This window comes from Euleptes europaea, chromosome 5, assembly GCF_029931775.1.
Source record: "Euleptes europaea isolate rEulEur1 chromosome 5, rEulEur1.hap1, whole genome shotgun sequence".
Classification (NCBI taxonomy): Eukaryota; Metazoa; Chordata; class Lepidosauria; order Squamata; family Sphaerodactylidae; genus Euleptes; species Euleptes europaea.
The window spans coordinates 27641701-27669532 of NC_079316.1; the positions used below are offsets into that span (position 1 = coordinate 27641701).

Below are 27832 nucleotides of genomic sequence, written 5' to 3' on the forward strand. Positions count from 1 at the left end.
TAATAAATAGCCTGTCAGCAGATGTAGCTTTCTTCGTTTCTCACAAACCAAGCTGTATTCCCAAAACGCCCTCCTCTTCTGTGTGTTGAAGATTCAGGATCCACCATATTATCTACTTCATTCACACAGCCCAGGACCCAGAAGACACAGCCTATGTCCCCCAGAAGACAATCTGATTAAGGCCAATGAGCTTATTCTGAAATAAGCCTGCATACAATTTTAGTAATAGAAAAGCACATTCCCTTTGGGTGGATACCTGCAGACACCCGTTCCCATACATACTACCAGTTTTTTAAAAAAGCTGCCCAAAGCCTGCTGGAGACATAGGAGGTGACATGCAAGGAAAATGGTGCTGCAATGGCGTCACCTTGGGCCAGCCACACTCTCTTTGCCTATCCTACTTCACAGGTTTGTTGTGAGGATAAAATGGAGGAGAAGAGAATGATGAAGCCACCTTGGTTCCCATTGGAGAGAAAGGCAGGATAAACGAAGTAAATAAACAGGGTCGCCAGCCTCCAGGTACTAGCTGGAGATCTCCTGCCATTAGAACTGATCTCCAGCTGACAGAGATCAGTTCCCCTGGAGAAAATGGCCGCTTTGGCAATTGGACTCTATGGCATTGAAGTCCCTCCCCTCCCCAAACCCCACCCTCCTCAGGCTTCACCCCAAAAACCTCCCGGCGGCGGCGAAGAAAGACCAGGCACTGCTATAAATAAATAAATGCATCCCTTTATTCTAAAAATAGTCTTCACTGGCTTCTGTTGAGGCTTGCATGCTGGTCTGACCAACTGATCATTTTGCATTTCCCTAAACAGGGAGCTGGGTCTGGCATTGCTTGAGTTATATCCATGTTTTTTATTCCCATACAATTGCCAACAGAAACTGTAATTTAGAAAGCCATCTCGGCAAAGTTGCCAGAGCGAGCTGCACATATGGGCATGTGGTTTATACACAGTACGGGCTGCAATCTTGCAAAATGTCAGAGGGCTTTAACCCCACTGACTTCTATTATTATTCTGCTATTATTCTGCTATTTATTATAACTATTTAGGCTTGGAGCTACCTAACTCCATGCTGGATCGCAGGCGCTGTCTTTTCTTCCCTTCATCTTTCATTATATTGCAACTGACTAGGAAAAAAGGTTATTTCTCCCTCCAAGATACAAGATTTGTCATGTTCGTTGACCTCATGAAGTGCGGGCAAATTTGTGCAAGTCTCCGTCTCCAGCAAAACCTCTCAAACCCTGTAACTGGAGGGCTTTGTCAGCAAAAGTCACAACAGCACAGCCCTTCAGAAATTGATCTTGGTGTTTGCTCAGATTAACACTAGAGGGCTATACCATATTTTATCATTATTGGGGGGGGGGAAGTTCCCCAATACATGTGCTCAAATTAGGGGAAAAAAGACATCATTTGTTACAGTTTACACGCTCACTCGAAGCAGATCAGTCTCCTTGTAGGAAATGATAACAGATAAATAGCTCTAAGAAATAAATATTCCCCTTTGCTTTTGGGGAAAAAATCAATGAATTCACAGTAACTTGGCATGATATTAAATATTCCCATTTGCTTTTGGGGAAAAAAATCAATGAATTCTCAGTAACTTGGCATGATATTACTGCTGTGGAGGCTGAGGTCCCAGAAAACATAAGCGATACAATAGACACTGTTTTATTTTAGTAATCACTGTCAGCAAAAGGGACTGCAAACTTGTGATTTCCCCCCCCCCCCAAGCGTGTCTTTGGGTATAAAGACAAAGCTGTTAGTTGAAGGTGCCTCGTTCCTAATAAGAAAGCCAGCGTGGTGTGGTGGTTAAGAGCGGTGGACTCTAATCTGGAGAACTGGGCTGGTTTCCCCACTCCTCCACATGAAGCCAGCTGGATGACCCTGGGCTAGTCACAGTTCTCTCAGAACTCTCTCAGCCCCACCTACCTCACAAGGTGTCTGCTGTGGGGAGAGGACCGGAAGGTGGTTGTTAACCTGTTTTGAGACTCCTTAATGGTAGAGAAAAGGTGGGGTATAAAAACCAACTCTTCTCCCCCTCACAAGTTCTTATGAGAGCCAGTGTGGTGCACTGGTTAAGAATGGTGGTCTCTAATCTGGAGAACTGGGTCGGTTTCCCCGCTCCTCCACATGAAGCCTGCTGGGTGACCTTGGGCTAGTCAGAGATCTCTCAGAACTCTCTCAAATGGCTTCATGTGTAGGGGTGGGGAAACAAATCCAGTTCACCAGATTAGCCTCCGCCGCTCATGTGGAGGAGTGGGGAATCAAACCCGGTTCTCCAGATCAGAGCCCACCGCTCCAAACCACCACTCTTAACCACTACACCACGCTGGCAGAGGCATTCACAATGGTAATGGATTGCCACACAATCCATTGTCATTACTTTTGCCATACCTGCCTGAGTGATTTTTGCTGGCTTAAAAAAAAATTAGTAGCAAGTATATTGCTATAGTGTTACAAAGCTATAGGGTTTTTTTTTTCTTTCTTTTTTCTGTCAAGTCACAGCTGATTTATGGCAGCCCCTGGTGGGGTTTTCAAGGCAAGAGACATTCAGAGCTGGTTTGCCATTGCCTGCCTCTGCATTACGGCCTTGGTATTCTTCGGAGGTCTCCCATCCAAACATGTGCCAGGGTCGACCCTGCTTAGCTTCTGAGATCTGATGACGAGATCAGGCTAGCCTGGGCTATCCAGGTTAGGGCATACTGATATACATATTACCAATTTTTAAAGTATGCTGGCCAAAAGTCCGCCGGAGGCAGGGGAGGGGACATACAAGGAAAATGGTGATGGATCCACAAATCAGCAAACCAAAAAAGAAAGAAGCAAGGTGACTTGCTGTATTGTCATGTACAGCCCCTACACATTTCACTGTTTAAGCTTCATCAGGATACCCAGGGCAGAGAGACTATGTCCCTGCAAATCCAGGGATTTAGAAACCACTGAACATGTTCTCCTGAACTGTAACTTTTTGAGCCCCTCATACTGAGAATGGGACCCGACAAGGAAAGAGAAAAGATAGAAAAGCTCCTACAAGGAGATAATCTCTCAATCACCTCTTCCAAATTTTGGAAGGCTGCAATGAAAATTCATTGCCACAGAGTAGTCTCTTAGTCCAAATGGCAGATGTAACTTGGATGTTGTTATTATTTTTTTAAAGTGAGTTAAGACTCGGACTGTAAACCTTTGTTGATAAGACCATTTTAGTCCATGTATCTTGTTTTATCTGGCCAAGGGCCGCCAATAAACTATCTATCTATCTATCTATCTATCTATCTATCTATCTATCTATCTATCTATCTATCTATCTATCTATCTATCTAAGCTTCATCAGGGGGATCAGAGTTCTTTTCACTGAACCTTTCCACAGCAATTGAGTGGTTTGCCAACATGTTGCTTAGTGTAGCCCTATTTTTCTTCTCTTTTGGATCCACAAGTCCACACTTTCCCTTCCTCGCTGAAGGCAAACCTGCTTTAATTCCAGCCTTAGCAGACAAATCAGACCAAAGCCGGTCAGGGTCCTGTCAGGGCAAACTTGAGGAAACTGTGGCGGAAGATTGAAGGTGAATGAGGGGATACCCTGAAAAACTGTGCTCTATTTTGACAGGGCAGAACAAATCTTCTGTGGAAACAGCCACAGTGCAAAGACTAGACTTGAGAAAAGTCAAGCTGGGCCTGAGCAATGGTCCATCAAACTCATTGTTTGGTCTTTCAGCAGAGGAAAGCCTGTCTGCTAAAAAGTTTACAAGGGTTGTATCATAATCTGGTGGATTAGAGTAAGGATGTGCATTTGTTTCAAAATGAATACCAATTGAGCTGGAAAAATAGTCCCCTTTGGTTTCATGCATTTTTAGGGTTGCCAGGTCCCTCTGCTCCACCGGCAGGAGCTTTGACAGGGTCATGGCTGGGGGCGCGGGACACGGACGCTCTAGCAATCTCTGTCAAAACTCTATGGTTTCGTCCGAGATTGCTAGAGCATCGGTGTCGCTTCCAGGTGTCGCTTCCAGATTTCCTGGGCTTCTGCTTGAGTGGCTGGGTGGGAATGCTGCGGTCAAAGACAGTTTTTCAGGGGCGAGACACTCCCACAGGATATTGAAGCCACTGGCGGGGTGTGGAGAACTTTATCTGAAGATGAGTTTCTCCATAGTCATTAATCACATGGCTTAGCTCTCAATGCCATGGATGTCACATCACATAGCTCTGTTTACTAAATGTACCAGAGAACAGGAGATGCAGGACTGCTGGTTTTGATGAAAGCCACACAACTGGTCCTAAGCAGACAGCCAGTGTGGTGTAGTAGTTAGAGTGTCAGTCAGACTAAAACTAGGGAGATCCAGGTTCAAATCCCTGCTCTGCCCATGGAACTCCTTGGATGGCCTTGGCCAGTCATTATCTGTCCATCTAAACTAACTCTTTGGGTTGCTGTGAGGATAAAACTGAGGGCAGAAGAGCCATGTGATTACCTTGAGCTCCTTAGAGGGAGAGCAGAATAAAAATGTAAGAGATAGCATTAGCCTCAGTGATGGGCTGAGGACTGTATGGGGATTGAAGCTTATACTTAGGGGAGGGGCTGTGGCTCATTGGTAGACTATGTGCTTGGCATGTAGAAGGTCCCAGGTTCAATCCCTGGCATCTCCAGTTAAAGGGACTAGGCAAGTCTGCCAGTCTGAGCAGACAATACTGACTTCCATGGACAAAGGGTCTGATTCAGTATAAGGCAGCTTCATGTGGTCATGTGTTCAAGCTGAAATAAAATTGTGAAATTAAGTTCAAACTCTATGCCAATTTCAATTTGCTTGATTAAATCAAGCAAAAGGAAATTTTTACACACAGGGAGCAAATGGTAGCAAAGCTCCTCCAGGGACCCTTAACAAGGGCCGTGGGGTTATAGATACGGAACCTCCACAGACCTCAGCACACACATTTACTTAAAAGTGGAAATATGAAAGACTCCAAGGAACCAAAATGGAGATGTTTTGCATGTAATTTGCTCCACCTAAAATTTTTTGTACCATGCCATGATTCATTTAAGCCTGTAAGCCAGGATCAATCAAGAAAAAAGCTTTTATTAAATCTTTCACTAACCTTCCATCGGGGTATTATTGTCTGGTCGATTTGCAAAGACTACATCCACATATTCCAGCTGCAGTCTCTGGAGGGAAGCTTTTAATCCTAGAAGTAAAAAAAAAAAGATGGGAGAGATTTAAAAAAACAACCCAACTGCAGCATTAGAAAATGTACCGGTAAAAAACAAAGTGTGGAATACATTCTGATGGATCAGAAATATCATTGGATTGAGCCATGTTTGAGTGTATTGGTGGATAGATGAGGGTACACCATTAAAAAAAAAATCAAAATATAGGTTCATGCAGAATTCATGACCTTCCACAAGGTTTTTATATTGCAATTGGGATTGGAGCAGACAAGCATTTAACAACCGCATCCTGATGCGCCTGTCAAACTGTAACCTTTGGGGACAGAGTTCAGAGCACAAATTTTGATTCCAAGTACATCTAATCAAAATCATGTCTAAGTGAACTGGTTGCCAAACCACCCCCATACACAAGTGCATTGGTATTGTTCCCCGCAATTAAGCCCTACCAATCAGGGGTCCACTGGAAATGAAACCCCATAGAAGGCGAATCTTAACAGCCTGTCGTATTCCTATGGCTTTGGGGTTGTGAAGGGAGAAGAGATGTGGTTTCACTCTTCTGGGTCCACACAGTTTCAGTAACAGAAACAGGGCTTCCCGCACTGTTATTAGCCCTTTCAAGGAAAAGGGATGTTTTCCAGATGGGAACAAGCCTGTGTAGTTTCCCCATTGTTGGTGCAGCTGCTGATAAGAGCTGCAGCAACTGTGCTTCCGCATGGCAGGTTTCCTCCCAGTTTCCTGAGCCCCTCCTCTGGCAGCAACCATCCACATCTCCACCAAACCACCAGGGCTTTTTCAATTTCTTAAATTTTATTTTGTAAATTGAGGATACAGAAAAAAGAAAGGGAGGGAAGGGGGGAAATAAAACGAAACATACTTTATCCTCCAAGCTTTAACATAGTTTGTGTTTAAAAGGGAAAAAAATAAAAGTATTGTCAGAAGTTCTGTCCTTAATCTTTGACCCTAGAACGTCTTGGAACGCTATCAAATATCTAAACATACCTATTCTTTATATATCACTACGGATTCTCTACTAAATTGCTTTCTGATATTTTAGATTATTTATAAGCTATTTGAGCAATAATCATAACAAGGCTGCCATTTCAACTTGAATTCTTCCATTGGTTTCTTGTTGACCAATTGAATTAATTTAGCCATCAAAGCAAAGTCTAAGAGTGTATTGGTCCACTCTGTAATATCTGGAGTTATATTATATATATTTTTTAAAAAATCCGCTATTGAATATTATGCTATAGTTATACCATTATAACAATATTAATATAAATATTAGAGAGTTTCATGAAGGATAGATCTGTCAGTGGCTACTAGCCATAGAGATTTAAAAACCTGCTTCCCAACAGCATTGAATGTGGGGCAGAAAATCCAACTGCATGAAAATGTGGCTTTATATCAGTAATTCCAGAACTTTCATTAAGAAGGCATTAAGGGATATTTTTTGCACAGAGGGACATTTCACACGTATATGTCTTACACAAGTGTACACCACAATCTGTAAAGATGTAATGTGACATCTCTGTCTTTCTTCATGTACTCATTGTCACGGTCTCTGACATAATTATGGTATTTTGTGTACATGTGCAGAATTAATTCCATGTAGAGTTTGAACACAACATACAAACTGAACCACAAACTGCAGAGGTTTGTGTAATGAAAAGCCTGGCAACAGCTTGCAAAATGCAAATGTCCTTAGAACAGGCTGACTGAATTCTCTCAAGGTCTGAATTCTTTCAAGAGCTAACTAACTTACCCTGTTCTTGTCCTTGAAGGGAGAAGAACAGAGTCATTCTTCACTATCTGCCAGAAAGGTGTATCTGAAAATACCCTTCCTGATTCAGCTGCCAGCTGCCAGCTGCTCATATCTCAAGAGCAGAAAAGTCCTGCTATCCTCAAACCTTGAGAAGGTCTACTCAAAGACCTCAAGGCTATAAGTGCAGTAAGCTTCTTGCTTTCTATAACCTTGCTGAAGGCTATGTTTCCTACTGACCAGATGGTTACATGTTACAATGTGAGCAATAATTGTGTTTTATGATTTATATAGTTATATATTGTATTGTAGATTTCTAAATAGTCTCATTTAATGCATATTGTACTGAAGATGAGAATGGTATGAAAATTTAGTATATGGAGTGATCATGGAGCGCAGAAATGATTGTTTATACTTTAAGCAAAATAGACTGAAAGGAAAGGAAGCCCATATTTGGTCATGGGGAGAAGCTAATAACCTGAGCAGCTGCAACTGTACATTATTGCACTGCTCATGTTATCTGAAAGTGGGGAGGAAGATATCCCTCCTGATGGTAAAATCAACACTCTTAATGAGTCTGAAACAGTATAAATACAGCCACAGTAAGCCCAGAGAATCAGAACCTTCCAAAGGCTCTCAAGAAAAGGCTGACTGGTATGTATGCCTTAAATACATTACTCTAGACTTTATGAATTAGATACTTTGAACTGAATCAGAATAATTTGACTGTTATATTTTAGAAGTTGGATTTTGAAACTGAATAGTATGTAAGACTTGCTTGCTTTTACTTCATACATTGTAAATACATACATTGTACTTTGACAACAGTTTTTATAGAAGTATTAAAGACTTGATAATCTGCATTTACACATATTTTACTAGAAGTATATCAATAAAGAGACTTGCTTTTTAAAAGCAGGTAAAGTTGAGTCCTGCTTACTCGATGACTGGCTGAATAAGATAACTTCACTTCTCAGTAAGTAATACATTCTAAGAGCCTGTCATCTGAACAGCACGACCCGCTTCAGTTGAAATCTCATTGCCAATTCAAGGCTCCTAACACATTATTAATCACACAGGACAAACAGCATTAGCTTTCCACACAGAACATCATAGGTTCAATCCCCAGCATCTTCAGCTAAAAGGATCAGGCAGCAGGTGATGTGAAAGATCTCTGCTTGAGACACTGGAGAGCTGGGGCCAGTCTGAGTAAACAATATGGACCTTCGTGTGCATCTTTCCCCCAAAGCAAAGAGCCAGTCTCGGCTTTCATCTACCTCACTGGAGCAGGAGATATTTCAGAAGAGCTCAGGAGGCACCATCTTTGAGGGATAAGGAACTGGGCAAGGGAAACACATAAGCAGGCACCTTGGTACCCACAGGTGCCATGTTGAGGATCACAGGACTAGATGGCCTAAAGTCATAGAATCATACGGTTGGACGGGGCCATACAGGCCATCTAGTCCACACCCCTGCTTAAGGTAGGACCAGCGTAGAGCATCCCTGATAAGTGTTTGTCAGGGTCTCCATCTCTCATCTCTATCCTTCACTTGCACTATAACTTTAGTTACTCACCTTACAAGGCTGATGAAATACTGTAATGCTAAGCAAATGTGAAGCACTTTGAACGTTCTGTATGTGCTAAAATACATGCGCTAAATACTATTATTGTTGCTGTTATATTAATTGGGTCTAATTAACACAGTTCTATCCCCAGCACGCACCTTCAATAATGTGCTTTCTTGAAAGTCCTCTTTCTGTTTCAGCTCTGCAAAGAGGAAAAAAAAAAGAGAACAGAGTTATTCAATCTCACAGGGGCCAGGGCATCCCAAGGGGGTACTCAAATAACCTGGACAAATATCCCAAACCCATACCATCTACTGGTATATCAGGGTTACTTTCCAAACAATTTTATTTTTTGCTTATAATTTTTTTTTGCGTTAAAATATCCATATAGTTTAGTGATTAACTGTTACTTTAAAATGAAGTGTTAGCTTTAACAATCAAAAACGTTCCTAAAAAACCTGTTGCTTGGAGCCCTTCTCTACAAGCTTAAGTCCTATCAATATTCTCCTTTTATAGGAATCATGACTTGGATCTACCAAAGTATTTCTGTGGACGATTTTCCATCCATGGAGAGTGACTTTCTCACCTCACCTCAGCCACTGTAACTTAAATTGCTCCTTCCCATGCTGGTGCAGTATTTCAGGGTGCATTTTGGAGGGGAGGCACTCTGCAGGCAAAAATCCTTCCACCCACAGAAACATGAGTATATTCCTGTAACTTTCAAAGCAAAAATTAAGCTGTACTACAGCAACCTGGGAGACCACCGAGGAAGGCTAGGGTCATTACGCAGAGGCAGGCAACGGCAAACCACCACCTCTGAACCACCTCTGCCTTGAAAGCCCTACAGGGTTGCCATAACTCGGGCACAACTTGACCACACTTTCCTCCGCCACCATCACAGCAAGCAACTTGAACTTGCAACTGAACTCTCTGTAATATTCATAGCTTTCTTTAAAATTTCATTGGGTTACAATTAGGAATGTTCGAACACCCCTCTCCCCCCCAGTTTGGCTCACATTCTGATCACCAGAAGTGATCAGGAAGGCAATTGTTCGATGGATGTTCATTTTTGTGCCAGTTTGGCATGGACAGGAAACTTCTCATTGTATCCCAGCCTTGCAGGCACTCAGGAAGAAGCTTGGAGGGGAGAAGAGAAGCCTATGCTCAGCTGATCAATCTCCCCCGCAGTTTCTCCTGGATTCTTTGCCTTGCTGGGGGTTGGGGGGGAAGGGAGAATATTAGCAACCAGCTTCTCATCTCCTTGCTTGAGGTGAGGAGCTGTCAAGCCAGCTGCTTCTCCTCCCCACTCCCCCACCCCCGGCAAGGCACAGAGGGAAGGAACAGAAGTGACCAGCATTTTACATCCCCGCTTGAAAGTAGGCAGATAGGAAGCAAATTGCTCCCTCCCATCTCGGGTGAGGGGATCAGATTACTCTCCCACATGCTGGGCGGAGAGTGAGTGGATCAGAAGCCAACTCACAGGGGAGGGACTTCAATGCTATAGAGTCCAATTGCCAAAGCGACCATTTTCTCCAGGTGAACTGATCTCTATCGGCTGGAGATCAGCTGTAATAGCAGGGTATCTCCAGCTAGTACCTGGAGGTTGGCAACGCTATTTGTAGAGAGTGTCTGAATATATATATATATGGAACAGTCCTCTTTGGATCAGAGCTATGCCAGTGGGGGAGGGTTTTTTAAGAAATTCTTTCCCCATGAGCTGTTTCCCCCCCTTCTAGTACAGTTGTTTTCCAGCTGCTGCTTGTTTGCCCCTCTGGAGAAAGCATATGGTCCTTCCTGCATCTCATCTAGTTTGGTCCAAACAGCAAATTAGGAGATAGCCTGACTTACAACTCGACAAGGCTAATTCAAAGATGTTTGCTGTGTAGGCTGTGTTCCAAGCTATATTTTTTGCTTGCTTCATGAGACCCGCCACCTCTTCAAACTAATGAGCTGTGCATAAAAAAGCATTTTCTCCTCTGTTTATCACCTCTGAGAAACTGAATTCTTTCAAAGCTCTCACCTGACCACAAAAAATCCCACGCGGTTATTGTTTTCCTAGGAGATCAGCTCCCTAAAGGCTGTTTTAAAAACGCAAAAAATTAAAATAAAATAAAATTGAATGGTTTTGTCTTCATTAGTATGCATTGGAGATGTTCCCTTTTGCTTTTTTTTTGCTTGTGCTAATTTTCTTCCCCAGCATGGATGCTGCAGCTGAAAGACATACAGCAACAGTCGAGTTTGTGCCCTGTGCTATAAACAGGCGTCTAATTTGAATTATTATTGCTTTGGCAGAGGCCTTATAAACTGAGGTCTACAGGGAAGGAGCAGGCATGTGACGTCCCTTTTCTTCTGACTACCAAGTCTGGGTCCAGAGCTCCCTTCTGCTATGGCCAGCCCTGTTTTATCCTCATCCAGTTAAAAAAACGTATTATGGGTTGGAAGAGGCAGAAAGAGAAGAAAAAAGAAGAGGAGTAACAAAGCATCTGCTTTGCATACAGAAGATCCTAGGTTCAATACTCAACATCTCCAGCCAAAAGGATCAGGTAGTAGGTGATGCGAAAGTCCCTTACTGACACGTTGGAGAACCACTGCCAGTCAGAGTATTCAATTCTGACCTTGATATAGTGGGCTGACTCAGTATAAGGCAGCTTCATATACTGCATGAAGATAATGACACGACCATGTTGAAAGCAAGATCGAGTCTAAACAGTATGTGATCCATTCCCAACAACTGATCAATTTTAAACAGTATGCAGAAATCTGAAAGGAGGAATAACACGAGTCCAAGTTTGATAGTATCTAGGATTGCCACTCTGGGTTGGGAAATACCTGGAGATTTTGGGGAGGGAGCCTGGGGATGGCAAGGTTTGGGGAGTTGAGGGACCTCAGCAGGGTATAATGCCATAGAATCCACCCCCAAAGCAGCAATTTTCTCCAGGGGAAAGGTTATTGATCAGCTGGAAATCAGTTGTTATAGCAGTAGATCTCCAGGTGCTTCCTGGAAGTTAGCAACCCTAATAGTATCAGATATGCATATACATTGGGTGGGGCCCTGGCTCTATGGTAGAGCATCTTGGTTCAATCCCTGGCATCTCCAGTTAAAAGGACCAGGCAAGTAGGTGATGTGAAAAACCTCTGCTTGAGACCCTGCAGAGCCGCTGCTGGTCTGAGTAGATAATACTGACTTTGATGGACCAAGGGTCTGACGCAGTATGAGGCAGCTTCATGTGTTTATGTGGTTTCAATGGACTTAGAAGGCTGTAACTAGGCTTAGGATGGCACTGATAAAGTCCTGAAAGGTTTGGGTTCAGAGTATCTGAATTATCTCCCCTGCCTATGTCAACATGCCTGAGTTCTGAGACTAATGGATGGTGTCTTTCTGTGGGGACTAGAATGAGATTGATGGGAATCCACAGGAGGGGTGTAGTTGTTTTTTGGCAGCCACCTCTCAACTGTAGAATTCCCTCCCACAGGAGGTGAGATTGGCAGCATCCCTATAGGCCTTCCGCAACAAGCCGAAGGCATTTCAGCTCTGGAAGCTTGACATGAATAGAATTAAAATAGAATTAAAATAGCATTTGCTGGCTGTCTATATCACCTGTCCATTTTGTGATTTTAATGCTTTCCTGATGATTTTAAAATTTAATTTTTATTAGTTTTGCTGTTTTACAGCTTTCAATTACATACTGCTAGCCACACTGGTGGCTGCAAAAAAGGAAAGGATGAAATAAAAATGGCCCAGATAAAATGAAGAAAGATAGAGTGTATTCTGGGTACAGATTCTCCGCCCTCCCCCAAGAGTGAAGACTTTTTAAGGCAAAGCCACCGAGTAATTTAGCCTCCAGTTCAAAGGCTGGTTTCAGCACATCAGAGGTATTTTTTAGTCAGCAAAACCTGTCCAGCATTCCTATGACAGAGAAAGGGAGAGAGAACATTCTCTTTCATTTAGTCTGACATGGAGATGGTGATGGCCCCGTTTTATTTTAAACAGGATGGTCTTTTTGATCTGGTCTCACTGCAGGGAACAATCCAAACACATGCCCATGGGTCAAACAGGTATTTTTAACTCTCTACACTAAACCAAATACTGAGATTTTGGCAAAGAGTATTACTTTCCCCCCTCCCCTCCTGCCGAGTATCATGCAGCATGCTCTACTTTACCCATGTTTTGAGAACCAGTAAGTTAGAGAAGCCAAGGTTTATTTATTACAGCTGTAATCCTGAAATCCAGTTTGATTTGTAGCCAGAAGATCCAGGATCAGATCTTTCCAGCATTTTTGGAAAGATGGTAGAAGCTGTGCAAGATCCTGATTTGGACAGCTGCTATAGTGTGGCCAGACCTGGTGGGGGAGGGGGGAAGAGGGGCCGTGGCTCAGTGTTAAAGCATCTGCTTGGCATGCAGAAGGTCCCAGGTTCAATCCCCAGCATCTTCAGTTAAAGGGACTAGGCAAGTAGGTGATGTGAAAGACCTCTGCCTGACACCCTGGAGAGCTGCTGCCGGTCTGAGCAGACAGTACTGACTTTGATGGACCAAGGGTCTAATTCAGTATAAGGCAGCTTCATGTGTTCATATGTTCAACTCTTCCCTCCTGCACTGTTTTGTTGTTCTAACCTTACACACACACACACACACACACACACACACACACACACACTGCTGCTATTAACCCAGAATGAGAGAAAAGCAGGACAAAGAGAGAACTTTCTCTTTTCCCTCCTAGAAGTAATAACCAGCCAACGTGGAATAGTGGTTTATAGTGTTAGATGAGGGTAGGTTACCAGGTGCCCGCTATAGTCAGGCTGCCCCTACCATCCATTGCCCACTCTTGCTCCGGTGAGCAACGGGAGGAAAATGTTGCCTTGACGTTTTGATTTCACTTCCAAGTAAAGACCCGGAAGAGGCGTCACTGCTCACCCCCCTCCCCCAGCGCTTTAGGACATGACCCAATCTCTATGGTACCACAGAGTTTTGGGGACTCCTAGAGTGTTAGGAGGGTGGCAATGATGTCATTTCTGTGTCTTCACCCCGAAAGCAACGCTAGCGCATCAGCAATACTTCCCCCTCCTAAGCCCCACCCCCAATCAATTGCCACAGTGCTCAGGTGCAGGTCTGTCATCCCTGGACTAGAGGATCTAGGAAACCTGGGTTTGAAAGCCCACTTCAGTTTGAATTGTAAGCCACTTTGAGACACAAGGGAAAGGTGTGGTATAAATTAGGGCTATTGATTCGGTTCGGCCAGAACTGAAAAATAGCCAAATTTCCCCTGATTCGGTGGTTTTTAGTTCGGGACGAACCGAACTCAAAAATGGTGGGCAACCGGGGGGGGGGGGCGAATTCAGCGAGTTTGGGAGATCACGAATAAATCCGGCAAATTCGGGGCCGTCAGTAAGCAGCATAACCGTCAGTAAGCAGCATTCTCCTCCCCCGGCCAATCGGTGGCCAAGCTGGGTCTTCTTCTGGCCAATCAGTCAGGATTGAGTACTGGAGGAATCAGCTGATGTGCGGCCCGGCCGGGGAGAGAGAGAGAGAGAGAGAGAGGGAAATCTTCCTGTGTGTGGGGGTGTGTGCTTGTGCACATTCGCTCCTTTCTGTGGCTGCAGGGAGCATATTTTTTGGGGTACAGACACAAAACTTTCAGCAGAGATTCAGACAAGCTTTCTTAAGTGACCACCCAGGTTTTGTAAACATTGGGTCAGGGGGTCCCGAGATATGGGCTCCCCCTTTTTTCTTTCCATGGCTGCAGGGGACACATTTTTGGGGTTACAGACCCCAAACTTTCAGTGGAGCTTCAGATGAGCCTTCTTAAGATACCCCCCATGTTTTGTAAACATTGGGTCAGGGGGTCTCGAGATATGGGCTCCACTCCTTTTCCCTCCCCCCTTTTCCATTTCCGTGGCTGCAGGGGGCACTTTTTGGGGGATACAGCCCCCAAACTTTCAGCATAGCTTCATACAATCCTTCTTAAGATACCACCCAAGCTTTGTAAAGATGGGTTAAGTGGGGGCAGAAATATTGGCTCCCCCCTTTTCTCTTTCCGTGGCTGCAGGGGGCGCATTTTTGGGGGTGCAGATCCCAAACTTTGAGCGGAGCTTCAGGCAAGCCTTCTTAAGAGACCACCCAAGTTTTGTAAACATTGGGTCAGGGGGTCCCGAGATATGGGCTTTCCCCTTTTCCCTATTGGGATGAATGGGATCCTGTATGCATCTCCACCAGAGCAAAACATCCCGTGCCTAAATGGAAACGTCTTGGATTACCCAGTCCTCCCCATCCCCTCCTGATGGAACAGAAGACAGCCACAGTAAGACCCCTTTGGGGGCTTTAATCTATAATTTTTCTCCTGTGTGTGTGTGTGTGGGGGGGAAGCAGAGTCTGTGTGTGTGTGGGGAGGGAGCAGTTTCTGTGGGTGGGGGGAAGCCAAAGGGGGCTTTTGCCGGTTCTGCCTGGGGTGTGTGTTCCCCCTCGAGTCTCTCTCTCCATGGTTTGAGGGGGGGTTTCAGTTGTGTGTCTTCAGGTTTTCCCTCATTCATAAAAAACGTCTCAGCTGATTGTCGGGGCTGGGAGCTTTGTGCGTGGGCGGCAAGCTCTGCTCAGAGATGCACATTAAGGGTGGGGGGGACCCCTTTCGGGGCCCATATCTCAGCCCCCCTGACCCAATCTTTACAAAACTTGGGGGGTCTTTCAAGAAACGTCCTTTGAAGCTCTGCTGAAAGTTTGGGACCTCTACCCCCAAAAATGCCCCCCTCAGAGCCGCAGAAAGGCGCGGTTGTGTTTTTAATGGCTTTATTCGGCCGAATTTTTTTCCGAACTTTGAATTCCCGCCGAATTGCACGGACCCGAAGTGGGGGAGTTCAGACTTCGGCATATGCCGAATCTAAACGGGCCGAATTCAGCCGAATCCGAACTATACCGAATTTCTTTTAATTCAACAGCCCTAGTATAAATATTTAAATAAATAAACCCAAATAACTGCCATGGTATTTAAGATATACCAATGTAGGGAATGATTACAGCCAATATCTATAAACTAGATAAGTGCCTGTTAATTTGACAGGCACAGCTTGATATGTGTAAGACCCTGTACCCTACACACACCAGCACACCCACACCTGCCTTGGGTCTGCTCTTTTACTCTTAGGAGCAGGGATAAGAATCCATCCTCACCATTCCTGCACACAGAAGTTCTGGCACAGATAGGCTGGGTAAGGAGGACACCACCTTCCTACAACCCACCCCAGGCAAAGGTGGCGGTTCACACAACTAAGTGGGCTGCCTGGCTGTGGCCCCAAGTGTATCTCATGGACACTAGCAAGTATGAATGAGCGCTTTACTGAATCATTGGTATATGATATGTCTGCTAGACACAAACTACCTTCTTTTCACCCTTTGGCCATTTATGCATGGAAGGTTTTGCCTCTCTGGACGCACATTTTCCGCATCTGAATTCTCAAAACTCTGCACAGGGGCTTTATTTTTGAGCTTTGAGAATTTGGATGGGAAAAAATGTGCATCTACTGAGTGGCAAACCCAAGGCAAAACCTCCCATGTGTAAATGGCCACAGAAATATATGAACATAGAAGTGAACATGAAGCTAACCTATATCAAGGCATACTATTGGTCCATCTAGCTCACTACCACCTACTTGGACTGGCAGCAGCTTTCCAGGATCTGTGGCAGAGAAAAGATTTCCTAATCATCTGCTATTTCAGACCAGGAGATACCACAGAATATAGATTAGTAAACCATGCTCTCTATGACTAACCCATGGACCCTCCCCTGTCCCCTGCCTTCAGCTGGGAGAGGTTAACTTTTCAAGCCATTAGGGGCGCTTCAAGAGAGGAACCACTGAGGAACCATCTCCTAACAATCAGGGTCCAATGAGAGAATATTAGCTGACCATTCAGAGCCATTAACTGAACAAAGCAATGATCAACCACCATATAACATATGGTGCAACAGTAAAGGAAATTGCTTCAAAACAACAGCTGAGAATAAACTTACTTTCCTCCCCAGTAGAGTTTTGTTGTAATGACCAGACTCGACCTCCTAAAAAAACAGAATGCATTTCAGTCATCGTATTGTTTCAAAACAAGCTACATCGTAAAAACGACTTTCTTTGGGCTTTTCTGCATTGGTTGTTTTCATCAGTTCTTGCTCCATACTGCTTTGGTTTAATCCCCTGTTTTCCAAACACATCTTTGTGCCTTTCGTTTTTGATTCTTTTTCGTTTGCCATGTTGCTCCCCCTCCCCGTTTTTTCTCCATTTCTTTTGAGACCACTTTTACCCTGATCTTTTTCTGGAAGCCGATTTTGAGTTGCCTGTTTCCTCATGTGTAATGTTTCTGTTGGTTTTCTTTGTCCCACCCACTCCCACCCACCTCCAGCCCACTTTTCGATGAATGGACTGTTATTGTCAAACCACTCCCTCTCATTCTCTCCTGCCCTGATGACAAGTGTTGTTTTTTTAAGGCACTAAAACATTGATATATTGATATACCATTGTAATGGTAGGTCAGTTCTCCAGATTCCCAGCTTGCTTTCTTTTTTAAAGTAAGTCTCTAGCTCCTTCACTTGTGGTACTATGCCTTTTCCCTTATATCTTCACAAGGGGAAGGATGAGAGACTGTAAAAAAAGAAAAAGAAAACTGGGAATTCAGAGAACCTGCTTGATCTATCATTACAGCAGAATATCAATATAATGATATTTTACTGCAGGTTTTTTTTAATGCAGCCATGATATCAATATATGGATATAAGCATGTGCAAAAAATAAAAAAGAGGGTGCTGTGATCCACCGAAGATGCCAGTGGGGATGCCCGGATTATTTAAGGCACGTGCGGAATAAAATAAACTGACTCCACAACTGTGAAATGCAGAGGGAGGGCAGACATGTGGAAGAACTGTCCCAAAACCGATTCCAATGCTTGTGATTTTCTTGACAGTTAATTCACAAGTAAGCCAAGAATGGGGAAAAGCCCCTTAAAAAAGTTAACTGCATTGGTTCTAAAGTTGTGGTTCTTTAAATTTATCCATTAATCAGACCACAAATAAATAAATTCTACCATCTTAACAGAAGGCTCTGCCATCAAAATTGGGTCTATAGAGAATGCTGTGTACAGCACTTTGCAGAGTTTGTACCACACTGTATAATGTGTGTTTAAAAAGAACTGATAACTGATGCAGGGGCAGTGTATTTGCATCTTACGACTGACTTCCATGCCCATTCATATTAATTAAAATAACGTATGTTTGATCACTGGTTTACGGTTTTGAAAAAGAAAAAACTATCATCTGTCCAGTGGACATAAACCACAGATATCAATAAGAAAGGGCACCACAGGAAAGAAAATCATTTTTGTCGGGAAAGAGTGGACAGAGTGAAACGTTCTCAAAGAAGAGATGTGCGGACAAAAAAAATCAAAAGTGTTTCCAATCAGTAGTAAGTAACTAGTGCGGAAATCAAGCAGTGCTACTTCCTGAAAATTTTCAGTACTCACCTGTTAGTTGGCCTAGATTTGAGGTCAATTTTGCAGAGCCCTCGTGAGCAGGAAACAAAATGTCAGGTGTGTTGTGTGGATCTGAACCAAACACTTACAAATCTATCATCATTATAAAGTGCATGCCAAGAATTGAATGTTAAATCTTTACATTACCTCCAGCACTTCTTTTTTATGATGTTCCCCAGAATGACTTCTGCTCTGTATGAATAAATATATACATATATATCAATAAATGTTTTGAATGTAAAAGTAAGGGACTGAGCTTTTTGATCAAGATTCACTTTAAAAAATAGGTTTAAAAAGATTCATTGTTGCATTCATAACAGTAAATATTTAGTTATCTGCACAATGTAATAAAAACCATAAGCATTTGAAAGTCTCCTTGAATGGACCACTACTCCCATCCCAGTATACATGTAGTAGGTTGCCAACTCTGGGTTGGGAAACTGGAGATTTGGGGGGTGGAGCCTGTGGGGCAGGGTTTGGGCAGGGGAGGGACCTCAGTGGGGCATACTATTATACAGTCCACATTCCAAAGCAGCTATTTTATCTCTGTCATCTGGAGATAACTTGTAATTCCCAGTCTAGAGGATGGCAATCCTAACATGTAGGAAACCATGTAAGACATCATCAACCTATGCCAGTCTGGCATTTTCTTGCCTTTGCCACACAGTTGAAGATGTCCTTACAGATCAGGTTATGCCATTTCCATGTTGCTGTTATGAGACAATAGGTTTTAGTTCAGAAATTCAGCCAGGGAAGTGAAACAACTTAAATGTCACCCTTATTAAGCCAATTGTAAGTCAATGGCTTCTTCTTCTTTTTAATTATGCCCAACCCCCTGCAAATGTCAGTACAAAGTCTGCACTCTCAGACAGCAGCACTATTTCGGTTTAGCCAGAAAATGTCATCTAAATAATCTGACCACATAACACAGGGCCTCAGTCGAGAGAATCATTTTTTCCTGAATGCCAGCAAGTTCAAACACCCTTTCCTCTCTTTGCTTTAGCCACCCCAGAACTGACTGGACTGGTTTAGGATTGCCAACCTCCAGATGGTGGCTGGAGATCTCCTGGGGTTACAACTGATCTCGAGGCTATAGAGATCAGTTCACCTGGAGAAAATGGCCACCTTGGAAGGTGAACTCTATGGCGTTATACCCCATTGAAGTCCCTCCCCTCCCCAAATCCCACCCTTCTCAAGCTCCGCACCCAAAATACTGGTATTTCCCAACCTGGAGCAGGCAACTGTAGACTAGCTATAGTTATGTGTCAGAGGAGGAAAAATGCTGGTGTGTGGTGTACTGACTAGTTTGTTGGACTAGGACCTGAGACGACTGGGTTCAAATCACTACTGCCATGGAAACCTGCCAGGCCTGTCATGTTCTCAGCCTCACATACCTCACCGGGTTGTTTTTGTGAGCATGAGGTAGAGGAGGGAAGAATAATGTGATATTTTTTGGCTGTTTTGGGTCCCCACAAATGCGATATAAATAAAAATAAATGAAGAAAATAATAAGCTAAGAGGAATTTTTCTTTACTTTTCTTCTTCAGATATTCTAGTGGTGAATTCTGACACTGAAAAAATAGACTTTGGGTCCAAAAACTGAGTTCAGATTGTGTACTGACTACTGAGCAATCGCTCTTGCATTTGAAACCACTTCTGAGATTCCCCTAAATACACCCAGCGGCAGGTGCAGGGAGAGCTGCAGAGTCAAGATCTACAGAAACCCAAGGAGCCCAGATAAATAATGGATGAGTATCATGACACCCAAAAGAATTTTTTAGAGCAAGCAAAAGGGGGTTGGAAGGCAGGAGACATCTGAAGTAGCTCATGCAAACTGAGGGGGTACAGAAAGGCCTCTGAGCTATGGTAAAGAATACAGGGTGCATTTTGTTTCACTTTGTGTGGTATCAGTCAGGGCAGTCTGTCTCTTTTGTGATGCTTTTGGTTTGGCTGGTGTTTCACCCCTCTCATCTCTGAGCCCCAGGCTCAGTATAATGGTCCAACTACAACTGTATGTTGGCAGTCCTGAAGAGGATGCCCAAAATGATGACAGTCATGGGAGATATTTTGTAAGCCGCAGTTCCTCCAGCGGTGTTCATATCCTTATGGTTCCACTACAGTGTGAGAACATTTTGGAAAAGATTACAGTGAACCCAATAAAACTGGGTTGTTGGGAGAGGAAACCAATCCCCTCTGTACAAAGGCGACCCATAGAATTATCCCAAGACTACTGATGTGTAAAACCTGGTAGAAAGTTCAATAGCTTATGATGAGGCTGGAGCACAGAGTCAGCCACTTGGGATTAGTCAGGTACAGAAAACTAAGGTTTGCAATATGATCTAGGGGCAGGAACAGACGCCTCAATTTCCCCAGGGTGGGAGTAGCACAGGGCTGAACCTGGCCCAGAGCCATACTTAGTAATCTATACGAAATTATTTCATTTTGAAATTATTTATATTTCCAACCCTCCCCATCAACAATTAATCATGTGGTTTTAAAAAACATTTTTTTCACTTGTCATAGTCTGAATCTCAATCAAAGAAAGAATACTCGGTAAGATGAGAGGAAAGATGGCATGAACTCCTTCACTGAGACAATTAGATAGTTCATTTTTGTATGAAAGGAAATACTTCCTACCTCTCTCTTTCCCTCACAACTACCCTATGAGGTAGGTTCTGCTAAGAGTACGTGACTGGCCCAAAGTCACACAGTAAGCTTTATGGATAAGCAGGGTTGCCAGCCCCCCCTCCACCAGTAGGAGGTTTTGGGGGTGGGGCTGGGGTGGCGATCCCGCACTCGACGTGATTACGTTACTTCCAGGTTCATAATTAGGGTTGCCAACCTCCGGGTACTATCTGGAGATCTCCTGCTATTACAACTGATCTCCAGACGATAGAGATCAGTTCACATGGAGAAAATGGCTGCCTTGGCAATTGGACTCTATGGCATTGCAGTTCCTCTCCTCCCCCAAACCCCACCCTCCTTTGGCTCCACCCCAAAAACCTACTGCCGGTGGCAAAGAGGGACCTGGCAACCTTATTCACAATGCTTTGCTATGGAGAAGGGGGCGACCCCTTTGGGGCTCATAAAATTGGACTCCCTGTCCCAAACTTTACTAGACTTCAGGGTTCATGAAAGGAGAATCCCTTGAAGCTACCCTGAAAATTTGGAAACTCAATCTCTAAAAATGCCAACAGAGCTCTGAGAAACCAGTTCTGCAAGTTTTTACTTTGAACTAGGAGAAGTCAGTAGGGACAGGCTAATGCCCATGCCATCATCAATACTCCCTACCCCCCCCCAGCAGTTTTGCTGTTTGAATGTTCAATACTTTGAAGGATGAAGACATAATCACCAGCACATCACATAATTTTTTTTCAAACCCTAAAGCATGAGGAGAGGACAAGACTGACAGCTGAGCCAGCATTTTACTTTTCAGTATGCACATGTATAAAGCAAGCTGCAAAGCTAGCAGTACACAGCAAGTAGAAGGACCTGCTGTGACCACCGCTGAAATGTTAATCTGTCATCACTCTTATTTTTATAAGAGCTCACACAAATATGCATCTGAGAAATAAGCATGTGGAAGAAATTAGCAGGGGATCAGCCAGATAAGAAGGCCAATTTCATCCCACTTCTAATAAGTGTCCGGGGAGGAAAATGGACAGAGGAATAGTGAACTTCATCTCCAATTCTTTTTGCTAAAGTGCTTCATATCACTGCCTAACATGCACGGGACAAAATTGGCCACAGTTGGAACAATCTAGGGGCAATGTTGCTCATGCACATAGATGCACTAAGGGCTTATTTTCTACCCAGGTGCTTTCACAGACCTGCCTCTAGCAAAGGATATGCAGATACTTACTTGCCAGCAGCATACACCTCAGCTGTGTCAAATAGATTCACTCCGCTTTCGTATGCAATGGTCATTAGCTGCTCGGCGACCTTTGAGAAACAGATACAAAATTAGTCAAGATAATATGTAATTCTCCTTCAAGATAATATGAAATTCTCCTTCTACAACCCATCAGGACCAATTTAGAATAAAACAGACACAACAAACCAAAGTCAAGGAACTCTTCCCTTTCATGCTTGTTGTTGTTTTAACTGTGTGGATTAGGAGATTAGACAGATTTAAGAAACACCACCAGGATCCAATTTGTGAAGGGTCCATGGACATTTCTGTGGTAGGATACTCCAATGTATGCCTTTATTCCAGCAATACAATTTGGTACAGTGATATTGTGCTATATGGAGGGGTAGGGTCACCAGGTCCCTCTTCGCCACCTGTGGGAGGTTTTGGGGTGGAGCCTGAGGAGAGCAGGGTTTGGGGAGGGGAGGGACTTCAGTGCCATAGAGTTGTAAGAGCAGGAGATCTCCAGCTAGTACCTGGAGGTTGGCAACCCTACAGAGGGGTCAACCACATGATACACAAGAGATATGCAGGACATCCCATAGTTTGATACTGTCAGCTCCACACAGCTGTTTTTAGTATCAGGGAAGCTGGGATGGGAGAGATGGTGCTGCAACCTTTCTGCCTGTGCTGGTTCCCTGATCTAATCCAGTTTCCCCAAACTGTTCTGTAGGGGAGAAATACAGGCATAGATGTTATACCTCTCTTTCCTTTTATGGAGCCAACTGCTGCGCTGGGGGACAGTTTGCCTTGGAGAGATGGCCTAGGAGGAGAGTGTGGTATAGTGGTTAAGAGTGGTGGTTTGGAACAGTGGACTCTAATCTGGAGAGCCGGGTTTGATTCCCCACTCCTCCACATGAGCAGCGGAGGCTAATCTGGTGAACTGGGTTGGTTTCCCCATTCCTCCATATGAAGCCAGCTGGGTGACCTTGGGCTAGTCACAGCTCTCTTAGAGCTAAGGTTGCCAGGTCCCTCTTTGCCACCGGTGGGAGGCTTTTGGGGTGGAGCCTGAGGGAGGTTGGGGTTTGGGGAGGGGAAGGACTTCTGTGCCATAGAGTCCAATTGCCAAAAGCAGCCATTTTTTCCTGGTGTACTGATCACTATCGGCTGGAGATCAGTTGCAATAACAGGAGATCTCCAGCTAGTACCTGGAGGTTGGCAGCCCTATTCAGAGCTGTTGCAATAACAGGAGATCTCCAGCTAGTACCTGGAGGTTGGCAACCCTATTTAGAGCTCTCTCAGCCCTGCCTACCTCACAGGGTGTCTGTAGTGGGGAGGGGAAGGGAAGGTGATTGTAAGCTGTTTTGATTCTTTATTAAGTGGTAGAGAAAGTCAGCATATAAAAACCAACTCCTCCTCCTTCCTCTCCCTCTCTTGTAAAGCACCTTCCCCCATCTTTAGAACAGCTTGCAGGGGGCTGCCAATTAATAAAAATAAAACTCCCGACTGGGGTGGGGGTCTGCAGTCTATGGCTCTAGAACCAAATGTGGCTCAGAACGGAAGCAAATCTGGTTCTCTTAAAAAGAAAATTAGTTAATGTATATGGAGGGGCAGATGGGATGATAGAATAACCAATATATGGAGGGAATGGCAGGCAAAGATTTTTATGGGACTAAAGGGTTTCCTGGAGATGCATTACAGGAAGAGGAAATGATTGAGGTGAACGGTTGCCTGTAATCCAATGAGAACAACGTGCAGATTTATGGCAGAGCACCAAAATAATTGCACTGGTTATTAAACTGTACAGTTCAGTTGTGCAAATGGGCTTTCTTACGCCAACGGTTTGTTGATCTCTTGGTGTGAAATTCTGATGTATTTTGGCACTTTAATGATAAAAGGTTGCTGATCCCTGCTCCAAAAGATCCTAATAACACATCTCCGTCTAACACATCTTCCGTCTAGTCTTGCCCTGATTCACAGGAATTTTCAGTGCTCATGCCACAGGTTAGATGGTCAGAATTACTTTTTTTCTTTTTTCTTTTTTGGATTTATTATAAAAATCAATAAAAAAATTATAAAAAAAAAAAGAATTACTTTTAGGTTGAAGCTGCACATGACAGCAGAACCAGGGCTGTTGCCTAAAACAGCATCCCTGTGTTACATGCTCCTCTGTCTCCTCCTAAAGAATAGCTTCACACCACCTGTTAGTGCTAGCAAACAACACCAAGTGAAATGAAGCCAAGGGTTATGAGAACATGACTCAAGACTGCCATTTTCAGCGGTAGTCCTGTTACCTACAGTTGAGTTTCACCACGATTTGCAGTAGAATCCCCAGTTTGCAGTGTTTAGGACTCCAGCAAAGTGTTTTTTGAGACCCCTAGCCCATACTGTGCATTGACTCTGTACTGTGTAAGCATACTTACTCATACTGTGTAAGCACTAGAAAGCAAAATGCAGCACCAGGAGAACGCCTGCTTTCAGCTAAGAATAGAAAACAAATTTCTAGACCCTCTGGCAATGAAAGACAGCTTGAAAAAATGTAGGAAAGACCTGGTGAAATCTTAGAAACTGGAGTGGGTTGGGTAAGCAGAACTCCCATTGCTCAGAAGCAGAGCTTTGGTTGTCTGCATGGTTGTAGGCCTTTCCTTAGAGCCACCAAAACAAACATATGCAGATTTATTAAAATTATATTCTGCCTTTCTTCTGTGTACACAGAGCTCGTAGGCGGTCTCCCCTCCAGGCCCAGATCTGCCTCACTTCAGCAAGAAAGATGCATGATGTGCCTTTCAAATACACTCCGGGACTGATCTGACGAATGTTTACTCAGAAGAAACTGCCACTGAATTTAGTGGGTCTAATCCCCAAGTAAGCATACATAGGATTATAGCCTAATAGCACAAGGTCTACTCAAAATCATACTCAGGTCCATCCAATAAAGCTTAGTCCAAGGGAAGTGTTCCCAGGATTGCACGAAAGCTATAACTCTATTTAGGATTGCACTGTTAATTTTCTAAACTCGGCTCTATTTTAGCAAAGCATTTGCTAAAATCTTTGTACAGAATTTTTGTGGGGGTGGGTTTGGGGAGTGTGTGTGGGGGAAAATGAGCAACGATTGTATCTAAAGCTCTACACTAAAGTGATATTGTTATTGTCATCATTTTAAAAGTTCATATAGTGAGCTTTAGTGTGTTTTAGTGCAGACTATACACAGTTTGAGTATAGATTCTATTGATTTATTAAAACAGCTATACTTCATCTTTCCCCTTGCTCGAGGCGGCTTACAATACACAATTAGAACATCCAACGACAATAAAACCTCCAAAACAAATCATCCTAACCGAGTAAATTGTAAAAACAGAAACAATAAAATGCCTGCAGCATACACAAAAGATGCAATGAATAAAACTGCCTTTTGGTCATGTCATGAGATGACAAGAGTCACTGGAAAAGACAGTCATGTTAGGAAAAGTTGAGGGCAGCAGGAAAAGAGGAAGACCCAACAAGAGATGGATTGACTCAATAAAGAAAGCCACAGCCTTCAATTTGCAAGATCTGAGCAAGGCTGTCAAAGACAGGACATTTTGGAGGACTTTCATTCATAGGGTCGCCTTGAGTCGGAAGCGACTTGATGACACTTAACACACAACACACACATGGGGCCTTTCCAAAGTTCTGCTTATGTTCTTAGCATAGTTTGGTTTTGAGCAACAGATGCAAAAAGAAATGGACCATTTTTTATAATAGGATCCTAAGTAACCAGCACTAGGGCTGTCGATTTGGTTCAGCCCGAACCGAAAAACAGCCGAATTTCCCCTGATTCGGCGGTTTTTAGTTCGGGACGAACCAAACTCAAAAATGGCGGGAGAATGGGGGAGCCGAATTCAGCGAATTCGGGAGTTCACGAATAAATTTGGCAAATTCGGGGCGCAGCAGCATAACCGTCAGTAAGCAGCATTCTCCCCCGGCCAATCGGTGGCCAACTGGGTCTTCTTCTGGCCAATCAGTCAGGATTGAGTACTGGAGGAATCAGCTGCTGCGCGGCCCGGCCAGGGAGAGAAAGAGAGAGAAATCCTCGTGGGGGGGTGCATGTGCACATTCGCTCCTTTCTGTGGCTGCAGGGGGTGCATTTTTGGGGGTAGAGACCCCAAACTTTCAGCAGAGCTTCAGACGAGCCTTCTTAAGAGACCCCCCAAGTTTTGTAAACATTGGGTCAGGGGGTCCCGAGATATGGGCTCCACCCCTTTTCCCTCCTCCCTTTTCCATTTCCGTGGCTGCAGGGGGCGCTTTTTTGGGGTGCAGCCACCAAACTTTCAGGATAGCTTCAGACAAGCCTTCTTAAGAGACCCCCCAAGCTTTGTAAAGATGGTTCAGTGGGGGCAGAAATATGGGCTCCCCCCTTTTTCTCTTTCCATGGCTGCAGGGGGCGCATTTTTGGGGGTGCAGCCCCCAAACATTCAGCATAGCTTCAGACGAGCCTTCTTAAGAGACCCCCCAAGTTTTGTAAACATTGGGTCAGGGGGTCCCGAGATATGGACTTTCCCCTTTTCCCTATTGGGATGAATGGATCACCCGATCCTGTATGCATCTCCAGAGTGGCAAACCCAAGGCAAAACCTCCCGTGCTTAAATAGAATCGTATTGGATTACCCAGTCCTCCCAGCCCCTCCTGATGGAACAGAAGACAGCCACAGTAAGACCCCTTTGGGGGCTTTAATCTATAATTTTTTTCCTGTGTGTGTGTGTGGGGGGGAGGGAGCAGTTTCTGTGGGTGGGTGGGGAAGCCAAAGGGGGCTTTCGCCCATTCTGCCTGGGGTGTGTGTGCCCCCTTGAGTCTCTCTCTCCCTGGTTTGAGGGGGGGCTTCAGTTGTGTGTCCATCATAAGATCGGTTAGGTCTATTTTGATGCTTGCTCAAAACTGGTTTTCAAATGGTGACTTAAAGAATGCATTTGCCTGGTCCCGACTCGAGTCTGATGCAAAAGGGGAAATTCCACCCCCTCCTGCTCATTATGCATAGCTAGCTGCCTCTGTCCCTTTCCATGGTTTGCAAACTCCCAGGTGTCAGGTGTTGCTTTTCATGGTTGCAAACGTGTTGCTTTCGCGACACTTTGCATGGTTGTGTTGCTTTGCAGTTGTGTTGCTTTGCACCTGCCCCGCCCTTGCTCCCCGCAGCTCAGCTGTTTGTCGGGGCTGGGAGCTTTGTGTGTGGGCGGCAAGCTCTGCTCAGAGATGCACATTAAGGGTGGGGGGACCCCTTTCGGGCCCGTTTCTCAGCCCCCCCTGACCCAATATTTACAAAACTTGGGGGGTCTTGCAAGAAGGGTCCTTTGAAGCTCCGCTGAAAGTTTGGGACCTCTACCCCCAAAAATGCCCCCCCGGAGCCACAGAAAGGCGCGGTTGTGTTTTTAATGGCTTTATTCGGCTGAATTTTTTCCCCGAACTTTGAATTAGCGCCGAATTGCACGGACCTGAAGTAGGGGAGTTCGGACTTCGGCATATCCCAAATCCAGACGGGCTGAATTCGGCCGAATCCAAACTATACCATTTTTTTTCAACAGCCCTAACCAGCACACAGGTGAATTTGACTTCCGCTGCAAACCAAAAATAGCTCTTAGTGAGCCACCGCTATTGACATGGTACCTTGACGGGCAGCCAACAATTTCTGATGACCCAACACATTTGAAAACTCAACAATTGGTTGCCACTGTGGTAACTGCTGATGTCACAAGCAGTTATGACTAATTTTGGAAGTGGCCTTATTATGTTATAATGCCAGGGAGCACTGCTGAGTCAGTATTGCTATAATATGAAATTCAATTCCGTGAGGATGGTAAAACGGTTATTTTAAGAAAAAAGAAGACTTGGCCAAAAAGAAAATGATGAAAACTTGTTTTATTTCTTTGACATGGCTCTTTATCTTATTTTTGCCTTTTCTACGGCTGAAATAAGATAGCATTTTCTTGCATGTATAAAAACAATCTGCAAGCCATGTCAGAAG

The 27832-nt window shown here is 44.2% G+C and overlaps 1 protein-coding gene across 2 annotated transcripts in view; it reads right to left on the reverse strand.

Moving 5' to 3' along the window:
* The window catches only part of KCNAB1 (potassium voltage-gated channel subfamily A regulatory beta subunit 1), a 209319-nt gene that overhangs the window by 35117 nt on the left and 146370 nt on the right, over window positions 1-27832 (reverse strand). For both annotated transcript variants that reach the window (XM_056850329.1, XM_056850330.1), the window contains exons 4-8: window positions 21850-21929; window positions 18135-18179; window positions 16483-16527; window positions 8641-8684; window positions 5085-5171 (exon numbers count right to left, since the gene is read on the reverse strand). In XM_056850329.1, the coding sequence (XP_056706307.1) occupies window positions 5085-5171; window positions 8641-8684; window positions 16483-16527; window positions 18135-18179; window positions 21850-21929 (301 nt within the window). The remainder of the gene's footprint in view (window positions 1-5084; window positions 5172-8640; window positions 8685-16482; window positions 16528-18134; window positions 18180-21849; window positions 21930-27832) is intronic.